Source organism: Vitis riparia, chromosome 12, assembly GCF_004353265.1.
Source record: "Vitis riparia cultivar Riparia Gloire de Montpellier isolate 1030 chromosome 12, EGFV_Vit.rip_1.0, whole genome shotgun sequence".
In the NCBI taxonomy this organism is placed as follows: domain Eukaryota; kingdom Viridiplantae; phylum Streptophyta; class Magnoliopsida; order Vitales; family Vitaceae; genus Vitis; species Vitis riparia.
In genome coordinates, this window is record NC_048442.1 from 19,551,830 (window position 1) to 19,564,355 (window position 12,526).

General features: G+C 34.8%; 2 protein-coding genes across 2 annotated transcripts; both read left to right on the top strand.

Moving 5' to 3' along the window:
• The first annotated feature begins 2,023 nt into the window (after nt 1-2,023).
• LOC117926073 (receptor-like protein kinase HSL1) lies at nt 2,024-5,833 on the top strand. The gene is made up of 3 exons (XM_034845157.1): nt 2,024-2,076; nt 2,159-4,905; nt 5,187-5,833. The coding sequence occupies exons 1-3, from the start codon at nt 2,024-2,026 to the stop codon at nt 5,570-5,572; spliced, it is 3,186 nt and encodes a 1,061-aa protein (XP_034701048.1). The 3' UTR covers nt 5,573-5,833.
• A 3,090-nt stretch (nt 5,834-8,923) lies between these two features.
• Nucleotides 8,924-11,389, top strand: LOC117926298 (NAC domain-containing protein 73). Its single transcript, XM_034845388.1, has 3 exons — nt 8,924-9,404; nt 9,597-9,786; nt 10,287-11,389. Exons 1-3 carry the CDS (start codon nt 9,252-9,254, stop codon nt 10,853-10,855), a joined length of 912 nt encoding a protein of 303 aa, XP_034701279.1. The 5' UTR covers nt 8,924-9,251; the 3' UTR covers nt 10,856-11,389.
• The last annotated feature ends 1,137 nt before the right edge of the window (nt 11,390-12,526 follow it).

The following is a 12,526-nucleotide window of genomic DNA, read 5'->3' on the forward strand; positions in this document are numbered from 1 at the left end:
AAATCCCCAATCCCCACCTAAGAAAATTCAAAGATTCTCCTTCGATTGCGTTCGAGGAGGCCATGTTTGACTGCCCTCGAATCTCGACCATGCTTACTGAAAAGTGCTTCCAGAAGAAAACGCTTTTATCAAACTCAATGATTTTTAATTTTTTACTCACCGATGCCTACTTTTGGCGTGATTTTGATAAGATTAAAAACCACTTCTAGTGTTTAAGATATTTTTTAAAGAAATATTTGGTTGAAAGTCACGAAATAATCCTTAAATTATGAATCTATCCTTTCAATGTTTTTTCTTAAAATATAATGACACAAGTGCCATTATCATTTCAAATGTTCATGTAGGTTTTAAAAGAGGGGTTTTTTTTTTTAATAATAAAAATATTTTTGTCATGATGAGACCAAAATAGAGTTGGAGATCAAATTTAAAAAATCAAGCTTTCAAAAACCTTTTTAATAAAATAACATATTTTTTTTTTAAAATTACTATTTAATAAATTTTAAAAATTCCAAAGATTTATTAGGCATAGTTTAAAGTCTGTTTCAATATGATTATAAAAAAACGTTTTTAACTTAAAACGTATTTTTTTAAAAAAAAATAGATATGTGATAAAATTTAAGAAATACTTTTAAGAATCTGAAAAATTATTGATAATATTTTTAAAATAAACATTTTATATATGATTATCTTAAAAATACTTATAGAAAAAACATTTTAAATAGATATATTATTAAACCCACTTTTAGAATCACCTATAAGTGATTGCCCAATACTATAAGTAATTTTTTAGATTTTTAAAAACATTTTAAAAATTTTGTAAAATATTTTTAAGAAGCACTTTTAGTATAAAAAATTATTATTTTTTAAATAATTGTTTGATAAAATTTAGAAAACATTTTAAAAAATCACTTATAACATTGAAAAATTACTTATTGTGTTTTTTAAGAAAATGCTTGATACATTATTTTTATAAAAGCACTTTAGATAAAACACTTTCACATAAAAACATTTGAAGTAGAAACCTTATGAAATCGTAATTTTAATTATATAAATATTAAAAATATTCACAATAAAATATTACAAATATATATATATATATTGAAAATATTTTAAATTCTCGACATAAAACTCTTAGAAATTACTATTAAAATCTACTTTTCTATAATTATTTTCAAAATATTTCCAAACAAGCCCGTAATTTGCGGAACAAATTTTGAACCATTGAGACCATGCCACCTGTAAAATACACAAACATCCCAAGTATCCCTGTGTTAGATCCATACGCAAGACACCCTCCTTTTTCTAGCTTCTCTTTCCTGCTCAAGGCCCATTTGGCAGTACCAATATGTTCCAAATCTTTTTTAAGTCATTTTGTTTTTTCTATTTCCAAGTCAAGCACTATGAATAAATTAGTGAAAACTTTACTTTTACTCTCACTTTCTTTGTTGGTTTTTTTAATAAATTTTTTATTTCACTTCTTCATCCCACATTCCTAATTACTTAGATTTTTTTAATATCAATAAATATATTTTAAAATTAATATTATTTTGATGTGCGCTGTCTTTTATCCATTTTATATGATTCTCATCTATGTTCAAATAAATTATTTTTGGTGCGTGATGAGTGGATGACATAGGGAGACGTCAATTTTAGTTATTCCAACCATTTTCTAACTCTACCTCTACCTACCTTCTCTATCTACCCTGCCTATTTCTCTCTGGGAATTGATGCTCCACCATTTACTACCTTTGAACTTCGCCCATTCAAACGTCTCTCTGGTCTTCACTGCCTTTTTCATTTATTTATTTATTTTTTAATAAATTAAATGAAATGTGTCTTAACCTGAAAGATTTTTTATTTATTTAAATAATTATGCTATATATTGATTTTTTTTAATATTTTAATATTTTAAGAATTATTGTATTTTATATAGGAATTAGTATTATTTTTATTTATTTGGGGTGAGGATCAGAAAATAAATTTTTGCAGAATTTTTTTTGGAGTACGGAAGCTAATAGCATAAATGAAACATGGAAGATCAACGGTGGAGATGGGATTCATTGAGGAGCGACGGGCGTGAGTAGTCACACCCAAAATTTATTTCTCACTCTACCTCCTTGACTTTGAGTATTCTATGTTTGAATTCAACCCAGTCCAGTTCACCATCAATTAGCATCAACCAATCAAACCAAAGCAGGCGTAGGTCCCACTTCAAAACATGTGGGGCCCACGTTCTCCTACATATCTTCAGCCTTACGACACCCTCCATTTATCCTTTGCGCTTCTTCTTCCTCAGTGCCTCTCCTGCAAATCTTTCTCTGGAAATGATTCTCTTACTTCTCTTGTTTCTCTCTCTACCTCACGCTCTCTCTCTAAACCAGGAGGGCCTTTATCTCCTTAAAGCCAAAGAAGGACTCGACGACCCAGTCGGTGCTCTCTCCTCTTGGAAGGCCCGAGACGAGTTACCATGTAATTGGAACGGAATCGTCTGCGACTCACTCAACCGGGTCAACTCGGTCAATCTCTCTAACGCAGGCGTCGCCGGACCCTTTCCCAGCTTCCTCTGCCGACTCCCTTTCCTCTCCTCCATTGATCTCTCCAACAATTCCATTGACTCATCTGTCGCCGTCGATTTCGGAGCGTGTCAGCATATCAAGTCCCTGAACCTGTCTGATAACTTGCTGGCGGGCTCTATCCCTGCTTCGCTTTCCAGAATTTCAGATTTGCGCGAACTCGTTCTAAGAGGAAACAATTTTTCCGGGGAGATTCCGGCGAGTTTCGGTGAGTTTCGGCGACTTGAGAGGCTGTCTCTTGCTGGAAATCTTCTCGATGGTACGATACCTTCTTTTCTTGGTAACATTTCGAGTCTCAAAGTTCTGGAACTCGCTTATAATCCATTCAGGCGGAGTCAACTCAGCCCAGAACTCGGTAACTTGAGGAATCTGGAAGTTCTCTGGATCAGCAACTCGAACCTCTTTGGTGAGATCCCGGCGAGTTTTGGCCAATTGACTCTCTTAACAAATTTGGACTTGTCCACAAACCAGCTCGATGGTTCGATACCGAGCTCGCTCAGTAGGTTATCCAGAATTGTTCAGATTGAGCTCTACAGCAACTCGTTATCCGGCGAGTTGCCGGCGGGAATGTCGAATTGGACGAGGTTGCTACGACTGGACGCGTCAATGAACAAGCTTGAAGGTCCAATTCCGGAGGAGTTGTGCGGATTACAACTTGAATCACTGTTACTGTACCAAAACCGATTCGAAGGGTTTTTACCAGAGAGTATAGCTGGGTCGAAAAACTTATACGAACTCAAAGTGTTCGACAATCGACTCAGAGGAAGATTACCAAGTGAGCTTGGAAAGAACTCGCGTTTAAAGACTCTGGATGTGTCCAGCAATCACTTTTTCGGCGAAATTCCGGCGAATTTATGCGCAAATGGAGCTTTAGAAGAACTTCTTATGATTAACAATTCTTTTTCAGGGAATATTCCAGCGAGTCTCGAGAAATGCCAGACCCTGAGACGTGTTCGGTTGAGCTACAACCAGCTCTCCGGCGAGGTTCCGCCGGAAATATGGGGTTTACCCCATGTCTATCTGCTTGATCTAAGTGTTAATTCACTGTCTGGGCATATCTCTAACTCGATCTCCGGTGCTCACAACCTCTCTACTCTGTCAATTTCAAGTAACCAGTTCTCTGGATCGCTTCCTAGTGAAATCGGATCGTTGAGGAACCTTGGTGAATTTTCGGGCAGCCAAAACAAGATAACAGGCAAGATTCCGCAGACTTTTGTTCATTTGAGCAAGTTGTCTAGTCTCATCCTTAGTAATAATGAGCTTTCTGGCGAGGTTCCAGCTGGAATCGAGTCCTTGAAGCAGCTCAATGAGCTTAGGTTGGCTAACAATAAGTTATCTGGGAACATCCCTGATGGAATTGGGAGTTTGCCAGTGCTTAATTATCTTGATCTTTCCGCCAACTCGCTTTCTGGGGAAATTCCATTCTCCTTGCAGAATTTGAAGCTCAATTTGCTGAATCTATCCTACAATCGACTCTCTGGTGACATTCCTCCCCTTTATGCTAAAAAAAATTTTCGAGATAGTTTTGTGGGCAATCCAGGTTTGTGTGGTGAGATAGATGGGCTTTGTCCTGGGAATGGTGGAACCGTAAACCTAGAATATTCATGGATACTTCCATCCATTTTTACTCTTGCTGGCATAGTTCTTATTGTTGGGGTTGTTTTGTTCTGCTGGAAGTACAAGAATTTCAAGAAAAATAAGAAAGGAATGGTGATATCCAAGTGGAGATCCTTTCACAAATTGGGTTTCAGTGAGGTTGATATCGTGGATTGCCTTAATGAAGATAATGTGATTGGCAGTGGATCGGCAGGGAAGGTATATAAAGTTGTATTCGCCAATGGTGAAGCTGTTGCAGTGAAGAAACTATGGGGAGGGTCAAAGAAAGATACTGATTCTGAGAAAGATGGATTGGAGAACGACAGGGTGGACAAAGATGGGTTTGAGATTGAAGTTGAAACCTTGGGAAAGATTCGACACAAGAATATTGTTAGGTTATGGTGTTGTTGCAATACTGGGTATTGCAAACTTTTGGTTTACGAATATATGCCAAATGGGAGTTTGGGTGATATGCTGCATAGTAGCAAGGGAGGCTTACTGGACTGGCCAACCAGGTACAAGATAGCCTTGGATGCTGCCGAGGGGCTGTCTTATTTGCATCATGACTGCGTTCCTCCCATTGTTCATAGGGATGTGAAATCAAACAACATATTGCTGGATGGAGAGTTTGGTGCTAGAGTGGCTGATTTTGGAGTTGCTAAAGTTTTCCAGGGGGTTGGAAAGGGGGAAGAATGCATGTCTGTGATAGTTGGTTCTCGTGGTTACATTGCACCAGGTTGGTTTTTAGTTGATATCTTGGTGACTGAATTCAATTCTTTTTCAGCCTTTTCTTTAATGAATTGATTCATGTTATGATTCTTGTTTATCTGCTAAGCCTGATTTTCCCATATTGGTGATCATGCATCTGTTCAGTATAGTCCTTGAATCAGTTTCATCCATCGATAGAACTGGCATGGGATTAGTCTATCTTAATTTATTTTTTCACCGACATAAAAATCCTTTCTGTAATGGCATAATCTTAGTTCTTACCTTCCTTTTGTCTTCCACCTGTTGCAGAATATGCCTACACTCTTCGAGTGAATGAAAAGAGCGATATTTACAGCTTTGGGGTGGTCATTCTAGAGCTGGTCACAGGTCGACTTCCAGTGGACCCAGAGTTTGGGGAGAAGGATTTGGTGAAATGGGTGTCTGCCTCCTTGGATCAGAAAGGAGGAGAGCATGTCATCGATCCCAGACTCGATTGCAGCTTCAATGAAGAAATTGTCAGGGTCCTAAATGTAGGTCTCCTCTGTACCAACGCACTTCCCATTAACCGCCCTCCAATGCGAAGAGTGGTAAAGATGCTGCAGGAGGCGGGTGCCAGGAACAAGCCCAAGACTACTGCAAAGAAGGATGGGAAGCTTTCTCCTTATTACCATGAAGATGCCTCTAACCACGTGTAGTAATGGGGCCTGGAGGAGCTTAGTTCCATAGCTTAGGGAAGAGATTTTGGTTTTTCCTCTTTAGCAATTCCCACTTTAAGAAGTATGTATAGCTAAACTTAGACCTCAGCTTCAAGCAGCAAAGAATTGTAACATTAACAGGTCTCTAGTTCGCGAAAAACACTAGACATATCCAGAAGAAAAACGAAAATAAAAAAACCCTCTGTTGTACTAAACTTCTGAAATTTGAATCCAGTTTCCCATTTCAATTTTTCCTCCAAATTTTCTTTCCTGTGCATTTTCTAGGCATTATTTTCTTGGGTTGGTGCAAGTGTGAATACAACAGTCTTCTTTTCCTTGGTTTCTCAGGGGTTGTCAACGTGATAACACTCTCCAGTCTCCACCAATAATTGCTGTGGCAGAAGAGTGGTTGTGCAATTTGAAAAGATCCAAAGTTCTAAGCCCTGTCTCCATTCATCTTCTTTGCCTTCATATCACTCCTGTGTGAATACACTTTGAATTTTCCCCAGTGGTAGGACAGCCACACTCGTTAATGAGGATAGTTATCCAGAGGTGCCTGTCTTTTGTGGCTGTCTGCCTGTCTCTTATTTAGTGAAATGGGCCCTTTTGCTTTGTCTTCTCTCTTATTCCTCTATCTCATAGAGTGAAGACCTATGGCTCTCATGCATCTTCATGGAAAAAAATTGACAAGATGGCCTCCAAAAGTTGACCATAGAGGCCGTTACTCGTAGACCCAAAAGTTTGCCTAGGCATTTTTGAGGTATCAATTTTCTGTGACATGACTTTATGGGCTGTAACTGATACCCCCAAAAGCTTGTTTCAACTCTTTGGTCCTGCAATTTTATTATGATATCATGGGTTCTGGCGGTTGGCAATTAACCATTTCTGAATGAACTGTGACCTACCCTGCTTTCCAATTATTGAAATTTTGCCAACTTTGGCAGTTCCACATCTCTAAAATTAGTTCAAAAATTTGGTACAACTTTAGTTTGTTTGGTAGATATTTATTAAAACAGTTTTAAAAAATGGTTTTTAAGAACGGTTTTTTAAAATTGTTTTATAATATTTTAAAAAATAAAAGTTTGTTTGAGAATCTAAAATATTTTTAATCCGTTTTTAATATTTTTAAAATAATTTTTATGTTTAGAGCTTTATTTTTAATCCGTATACATATTTATGTAATTATTTTTTAAAACAACTTTAAAAAACAAATAAAAACAATTGAAAACAACTAAAAGATCTTCTATAAAAACACTATATTTTTGTTCTTAATAACAGAAAATAGAAAATAATTTTCTAGTTATCAAATATGTTTTACAGTTTTTTTGTTCTGAAAAATAGGAAATTGTTTTCGAAAATAGTTGTCAAACAGATCTTTAATGTTTTGTTTGGAAACATTTTCAAAAAATAGTTTTTTATGTGTATTATTTTTAACTATAGTAGGTATTATCTTTTGATCGATGAATGCATGAAACTTAAATTATTTTTAAAAAGTTTTTTTTTTTTGTTGATTATTTTTATATGAGTGTGAAAACATACTTTCTTCGAAAATGAGTAATGAAAGAAAACTTGATACAAAATGATTAAACCTACACATGTAATAATAAGACCAGATTCAATTCTGTAGTATGACTCAAAATTACATCTTGTCATTAATTCTATAATTATTATTTAAAAAAAAATTACATTCAATGATTATATGGTTGCTAAATAGATATTTTATTGTTCTTTTAATAAATATTTTGAACAAGGAATGAATTATTATGCCTTCATTGTAAAATGACCTAGCTATCTCACAGGTACATAATTTGAAAAGTTGTCATATAAATTAACTTGTATATTTATTTATAGACAAATTTTAAATTGGCCAGGGTTTAGAATAGAAGTGAAAGCTAGTAATAATATAATTTTTTTAAAAAGTCTTTATAATTATTTATTCATTTTTAAATTTTAGCTCTGACCAACCAAACATTTATTTTGAACTAATAATTGATTATACCTTTTTTTCCCCTTCAAATTTTGTTTTTATAATAAGTTAAAAATAAATCGAGTCTTAAAATCAGGTTCTACTTATTTTTTTTAAAAAATTTGATAACATTTTTTTAAAAAAAAAATATATCAAAGATCTTCTGTGTTTAATGACCTGCAACCAAACATATTCTTCTTTTGGTCCTTTTCCTCCTGTTTATGGATAACAAGGAATGAGTTCGAGATGGATCACCTCATCCTAACTTTGTTTTATTTATTCAAAATAATTTTTATCATATTCCATTAAAAAAAATTAAATGAAGCAGGATGAGTACAAGAAATTCCCATATTTGCCCTATTTAACTTTTTTGTTAAAAAAATAATTTTAAGTTTTTTACTTACATTAAAATAAATATATTTTATAAATAATTAAAATATTATAATCTATTTAATTGAAAAGTATTTATTATTATTATTATTATATATTAAAATATAAAAATATAAAATAAATTAATTTAATTTTTAAAATTAATTTTATATATAATTGGGACAGGAAGAGATGAGGCAATATAATATTCGAACCCATTCTATGTTTTTTTTTTTTCTAAATCTCAAACTTACTTTTAATCTATTTATTTAAATTTCAAATCAATCCCATTAGGGGCACAATGGAGCTCGGCGGGTGCCTAAAAACCCTTGTCCTATTGCCATTTGTACTTATGTTTTAACAAAATTAAAAAATTGAAATTATTAGTATGTTTAATATTTATAAAAATATAAATATAATTAAAAAATATATATTCTATTTTTTTTTTTGAAAAATATAGTAAAAAAACAAAGTTCATCCAAAGGACACCTACCTTTTGCATAACTTCTACACTCCAACCAAATAATATTATACATGTCCTTTCAACTATTGAGCCATTATTTTCAATTTTTCAATCATAAAGATGTAATAATTTATTTATTTATTTATTTGTTTATTATGAAATGCTTTTGGGGAGAGGTTTCTTGCTTTACATGAGAAGTCTACGTGAAGAAATAGAATTATGGTTGGGTGCTAAATGTATACAGTAGTTCTTCTTCTTTATGTTTTCTTTTTCTGGAGTGTTTATATTTTTAGCTTTATCCACACTCTAGGGCGACATTGGAACCGAAATGAAATCTCTCCCCCTCTCTCTCTTTCTGTCTCTCACTCTCACAGGTTGCCTCTTCTCCACTCAACCCTTTTTAATTTTTGGTTGTTTTCATGAAATTCTTAGTGTCTTTGGACCATTTTTAACAAATCAAAGCTGTCTTTACACACTGTTAAAAGGACACAGACCGACATTTAGTCTCCTACAAGTATTCATATACCAAAACTTGAGATCCAAGCAATCTTCATTTTTTGTTGAATCTCATATCATACTTGTAGGGTTTCCTCTCTCTCCATTTTCATATTCTGTAGCCCTCTGAATATATATAGTCATTCAAAGGATCAAAAAAAGTGAAGAGGAATTCAATTCCTTACCAACCCTAATGAAGAACTGGCTTCATAGGGTCATGCTTTAGAAGACACATCTTGCTTTTCTTTCTTTTTCTTTTTGCCCCTTCCTCTCTGTCCCTCTCTTCTTCTTAGATTTTTTGTTTAGTTCTGGAGTTTCTGTAGAGAAGCTACAAACAATAAATTTAGGGTTCACTGTGGGATGGGCATTAGAGGAAAACTAGAGAAATGACTTGGTGCAATGACTGCGACAACAGCCAGATGATCGAGGGAAGCTCCCCGCCGTCGACGGATAACAGTACGGTTATAGCTGAAAAACCTAAGGACACTGCAACTAGAACTTGTCCTTCATGTGGTCATCAGATCAAATTGCAAGAACAGGTTGATTAATTCCCATGCACAGAATTTTCTTCCTTTTCTTTTTTGGTTTTTGCAAATGATGTCATGATTTTTCCCTTTTTCTTTTTAGGTCTAATTGTTATTTAAATGCCAAGAACTGCTTTTGCTATTGATACTATGAGTTTCTTTTTCTCACTTGTGTCATTGTTTAATTTTGAATTAAAAAAAAAAAAGGCTCGAATTCATGATCTGCCAGGGCTACCGGCCGGAGTGAAGTTCGATCCGACTGATCAGGAGCTTCTTGAACATTTAGATGGGAAGGTGAGGTGTGATGACCATAAGCTTCATCCTCTCATTGATGAATTCATCCCAACTCTTGAAGGAGAGAATGGAATTTGCTACACCCACCCAGAAAAGTTACCAGGTGATCTGCAAGGACCCAATGTAATTTCTAACTGTACATGATTATATGCAGGCCCCTGAGTTGAAGAAAAATGGTAGAACTAGGTTTATCATTAGGTTTTACAATGTTAGACAAACTAGGGTAGGGAAAAAATGAAACCAATAATAAAATTTTGAAGAACATGGAGTAAAATTGAGATGAACTACATGACTTTGTTGAGTTCTACCTCAAGTTTCAATTTCAACTTAGAGCGAAACTTGTTAAGAAAATTTCTATTTCTTGGGAGTAAGTTTCTTGGGAATTTAGCATGATTAATATTGGCAAAAACCATAGATGAAAAATGAGTGGAATTTGGTAAAGAGTCCCTTGTTTCTTAAGATGCTTAATACTGTTGGATTGAACACTCAGTTTCAAGAAGTTAACCCTCCAACTAACCCTATCTTGATGACAGCATTTTGTTCTTGCAATAGGCTATATATCAATTAAACAAGAGTGAATAATGCTTTGTTGTGATTATGCAGGGGTGAGCAAAGATGGTCTGATCCGCCATTTCTTCCATCGCCCTTCGAAGGCATACACTACGGGAACTCGAAAAAGAAGAAAAGTGAGCACAGACTCCGACGGTGGGGAGACCCGGTGGCATAAAACAGGCAAGACTAGACCAGTTTTTGTTGGTGGCAAGGTGAAAGGGTACAAGAAAATCCTTGTGCTCTACACCAACTATGGGAAGCAAAGAAAGCCCGAGAAAACGAATTGGGTTATGCACCAGTACCACCTTGGCAATAACGAGGAAGAGAAAGATGGAGAACTCGTAGTTTCCAAAGTTTTCTACCAGACACAACCACGACAATGCAGTTCCATCATGAAAGACTCCCTCCCCTCAAAATTAAAGGATCATCACAGCGGCCATGAGAGTCCAAATCTTAGAAACAATGCCCTTGTGGAGTACTATAATCCCAATTCTTTCATATCCTTCGACCAAGGCGGCCAAAATAGATTGAGCCACGCCCGGCAAATTCCTAATTTCACAGTCCATGATGGGTCTACCTTCTTACTCGAAAATGTGAAGGAACATATGGGGAGGCAATAGAGAGGAGGAAGAGTCGAAGCAAATTTCTATTAGGTAATTAATGCAGTAATGGTGCTATATAAGTTATGAGTAATGCATGCTATCGTTTCCTCCTTGTGATATAAATCAGGAGGCTGTTGAATCCTGGAGGATAGAGTGCAGTTAACCAGCAACACGAACAATTATTCTCGAAGTACCGATCTCTTCTCAAGGACAGCGGATCGATTCCCTTAACTCATGGAATAAGTTTTTATCTTTTTCTGCAGATTTCTCACATGGGTCAATCATCAATGGCCCTTTGATGTGGGATATTAAATTACCAAGTGTACAAAGATCATTCTTAGTTTATATAGCATGATAGGCCTTCACTCTTCCAGGCTTTCAGCTTCATATCCTTTGTCAATGATGAGAAAAATAAAGGGTACTATTTCCCTTCTTTCATCTTCTAGCAGCAGTAGATGTTGGTTTCGATATTGACTACTCCTCTGTATATATATCTGTAATTATACATCAAATTTCTCATTCAGAGAATCAAATAAAACAAATTAGTAGCAAGCGTTCTAGAATAGTCAAAATTTTAATGCAGGTAAATGTTAGAGGCTGCTGAGTCTAAGGAGTAGAGGAATGGAAACTGGAAATATCATTCTTGGGTTGGACTTTGTCTAGAAGCTTGTTTAAGTTGGCCAACCTAACTTCATATCAACCTCATAATCATCAATTCCCTCTGGGTTTGGTTTAGGGCACAAATGGACCGGCCAAAGTGTGGACCAGGCCCTAAGGCTTCATTTATTCTGGGCTCTGGACTGGGCCCTGGGCCTTAGATGCATATTTTTCCTTTTCAAATGGCACAAAGGAGGTTTATGTTGACCTAAGGTTTAATTTCCTGCACATAGCAAAATAAAGGTTTCAAATTTAATGTATATCTTTGGAGTGTGAAAGCTAAACAAAATGAATTAGAGTAAAACCTTTAATAAGAAGGATTATAAAGAATTAAACCTCAAAGACTTTAGTAAGACTCGAGTAACGCTTAAATCATATAGGTATGTACAACACCTCGAGCTTTGAATGTATGAACTAGTGTCGTTGTACATGATTGTGGGTCATTTTTAAAGTAATTTAGAGGGTGTTTGATTGATCAATTTAATGATTTAATAATTTTAATTTAAGTTGTTAAGTATATTAAGTATGTTTAATAAAATAATTTGATTTTATAATTTATAACTACAAATTATTTTAATAATGACTTAATATGACTTATCAACTTAAGTATAATTTAAATTAACCCCATCTTAAACTGATATACATTAAGTATTAAGTTTTATCAACACTCTTTTAGTTTTGAATCATTACCTTAGACTTTTTATATTTGAAATTTCATGATTACATGCCTTTAAAAGTCCATTCAAATAAAATGTTTTCAAGGGACTTGAATTCCTTAACCATATGGGCAAATTATCTTGAAAATCCTCTTAAAACTTAAGTGAATTACTCTTGGTCAAAGAAGATATATATATCATCCTGTTGTTCATCTACAGTGAGAAGTAGTTTGGTCAAGGAAAGCGTACAGATTTGGCATTTAGGTTCTTGTCCTAGAAGTAGTTGTTAGCAGCAAGAACATGTCAAATCAGTTCGGCCAACTGGACCATCGTAGTTTAGATAGTTGGTCTCCTAATAGCTATTTGCACAATGAGT

Excerpts from the sequence above, each read along its gene's own strand:
- LOC117926298 (XM_034845388.1), top strand. The coding sequence starts at position 9,252 with ATGACTTGGTGCAATGACTGCGACAACAGCCAGATGATCGAGGGAAGC. Across the intron at positions 9,405-9,596 it reads AGATCAAATTGCAAGAACAG|GCTCGAATTCATGATCTGCC; the intron begins GTTGATTAATTC and ends AAAAAAAAAAAG. Across the intron at positions 9,787-10,286 it reads CCACCCAGAAAAGTTACCAG|GGGTGAGCAAAGATGGTCTG; the intron begins GTGATCTGCAAG and ends GTGATTATGCAG.
- LOC117926073 (XM_034845157.1), top strand. The coding sequence starts at position 2,024 with ATGAAACATGGAAGATCAACGGTGGAGATGGGATTCATTGAGGAGCGA. Across the intron at positions 2,077-2,158 it reads TTCATTGAGGAGCGACGGGC|TTCACCATCAATTAGCATCA; the intron begins GTGAGTAGTCAC and ends AACCCAGTCCAG. Across the intron at positions 4,906-5,186 it reads TCGTGGTTACATTGCACCAG|AATATGCCTACACTCTTCGA; the intron begins GTTGGTTTTTAG and ends CACCTGTTGCAG.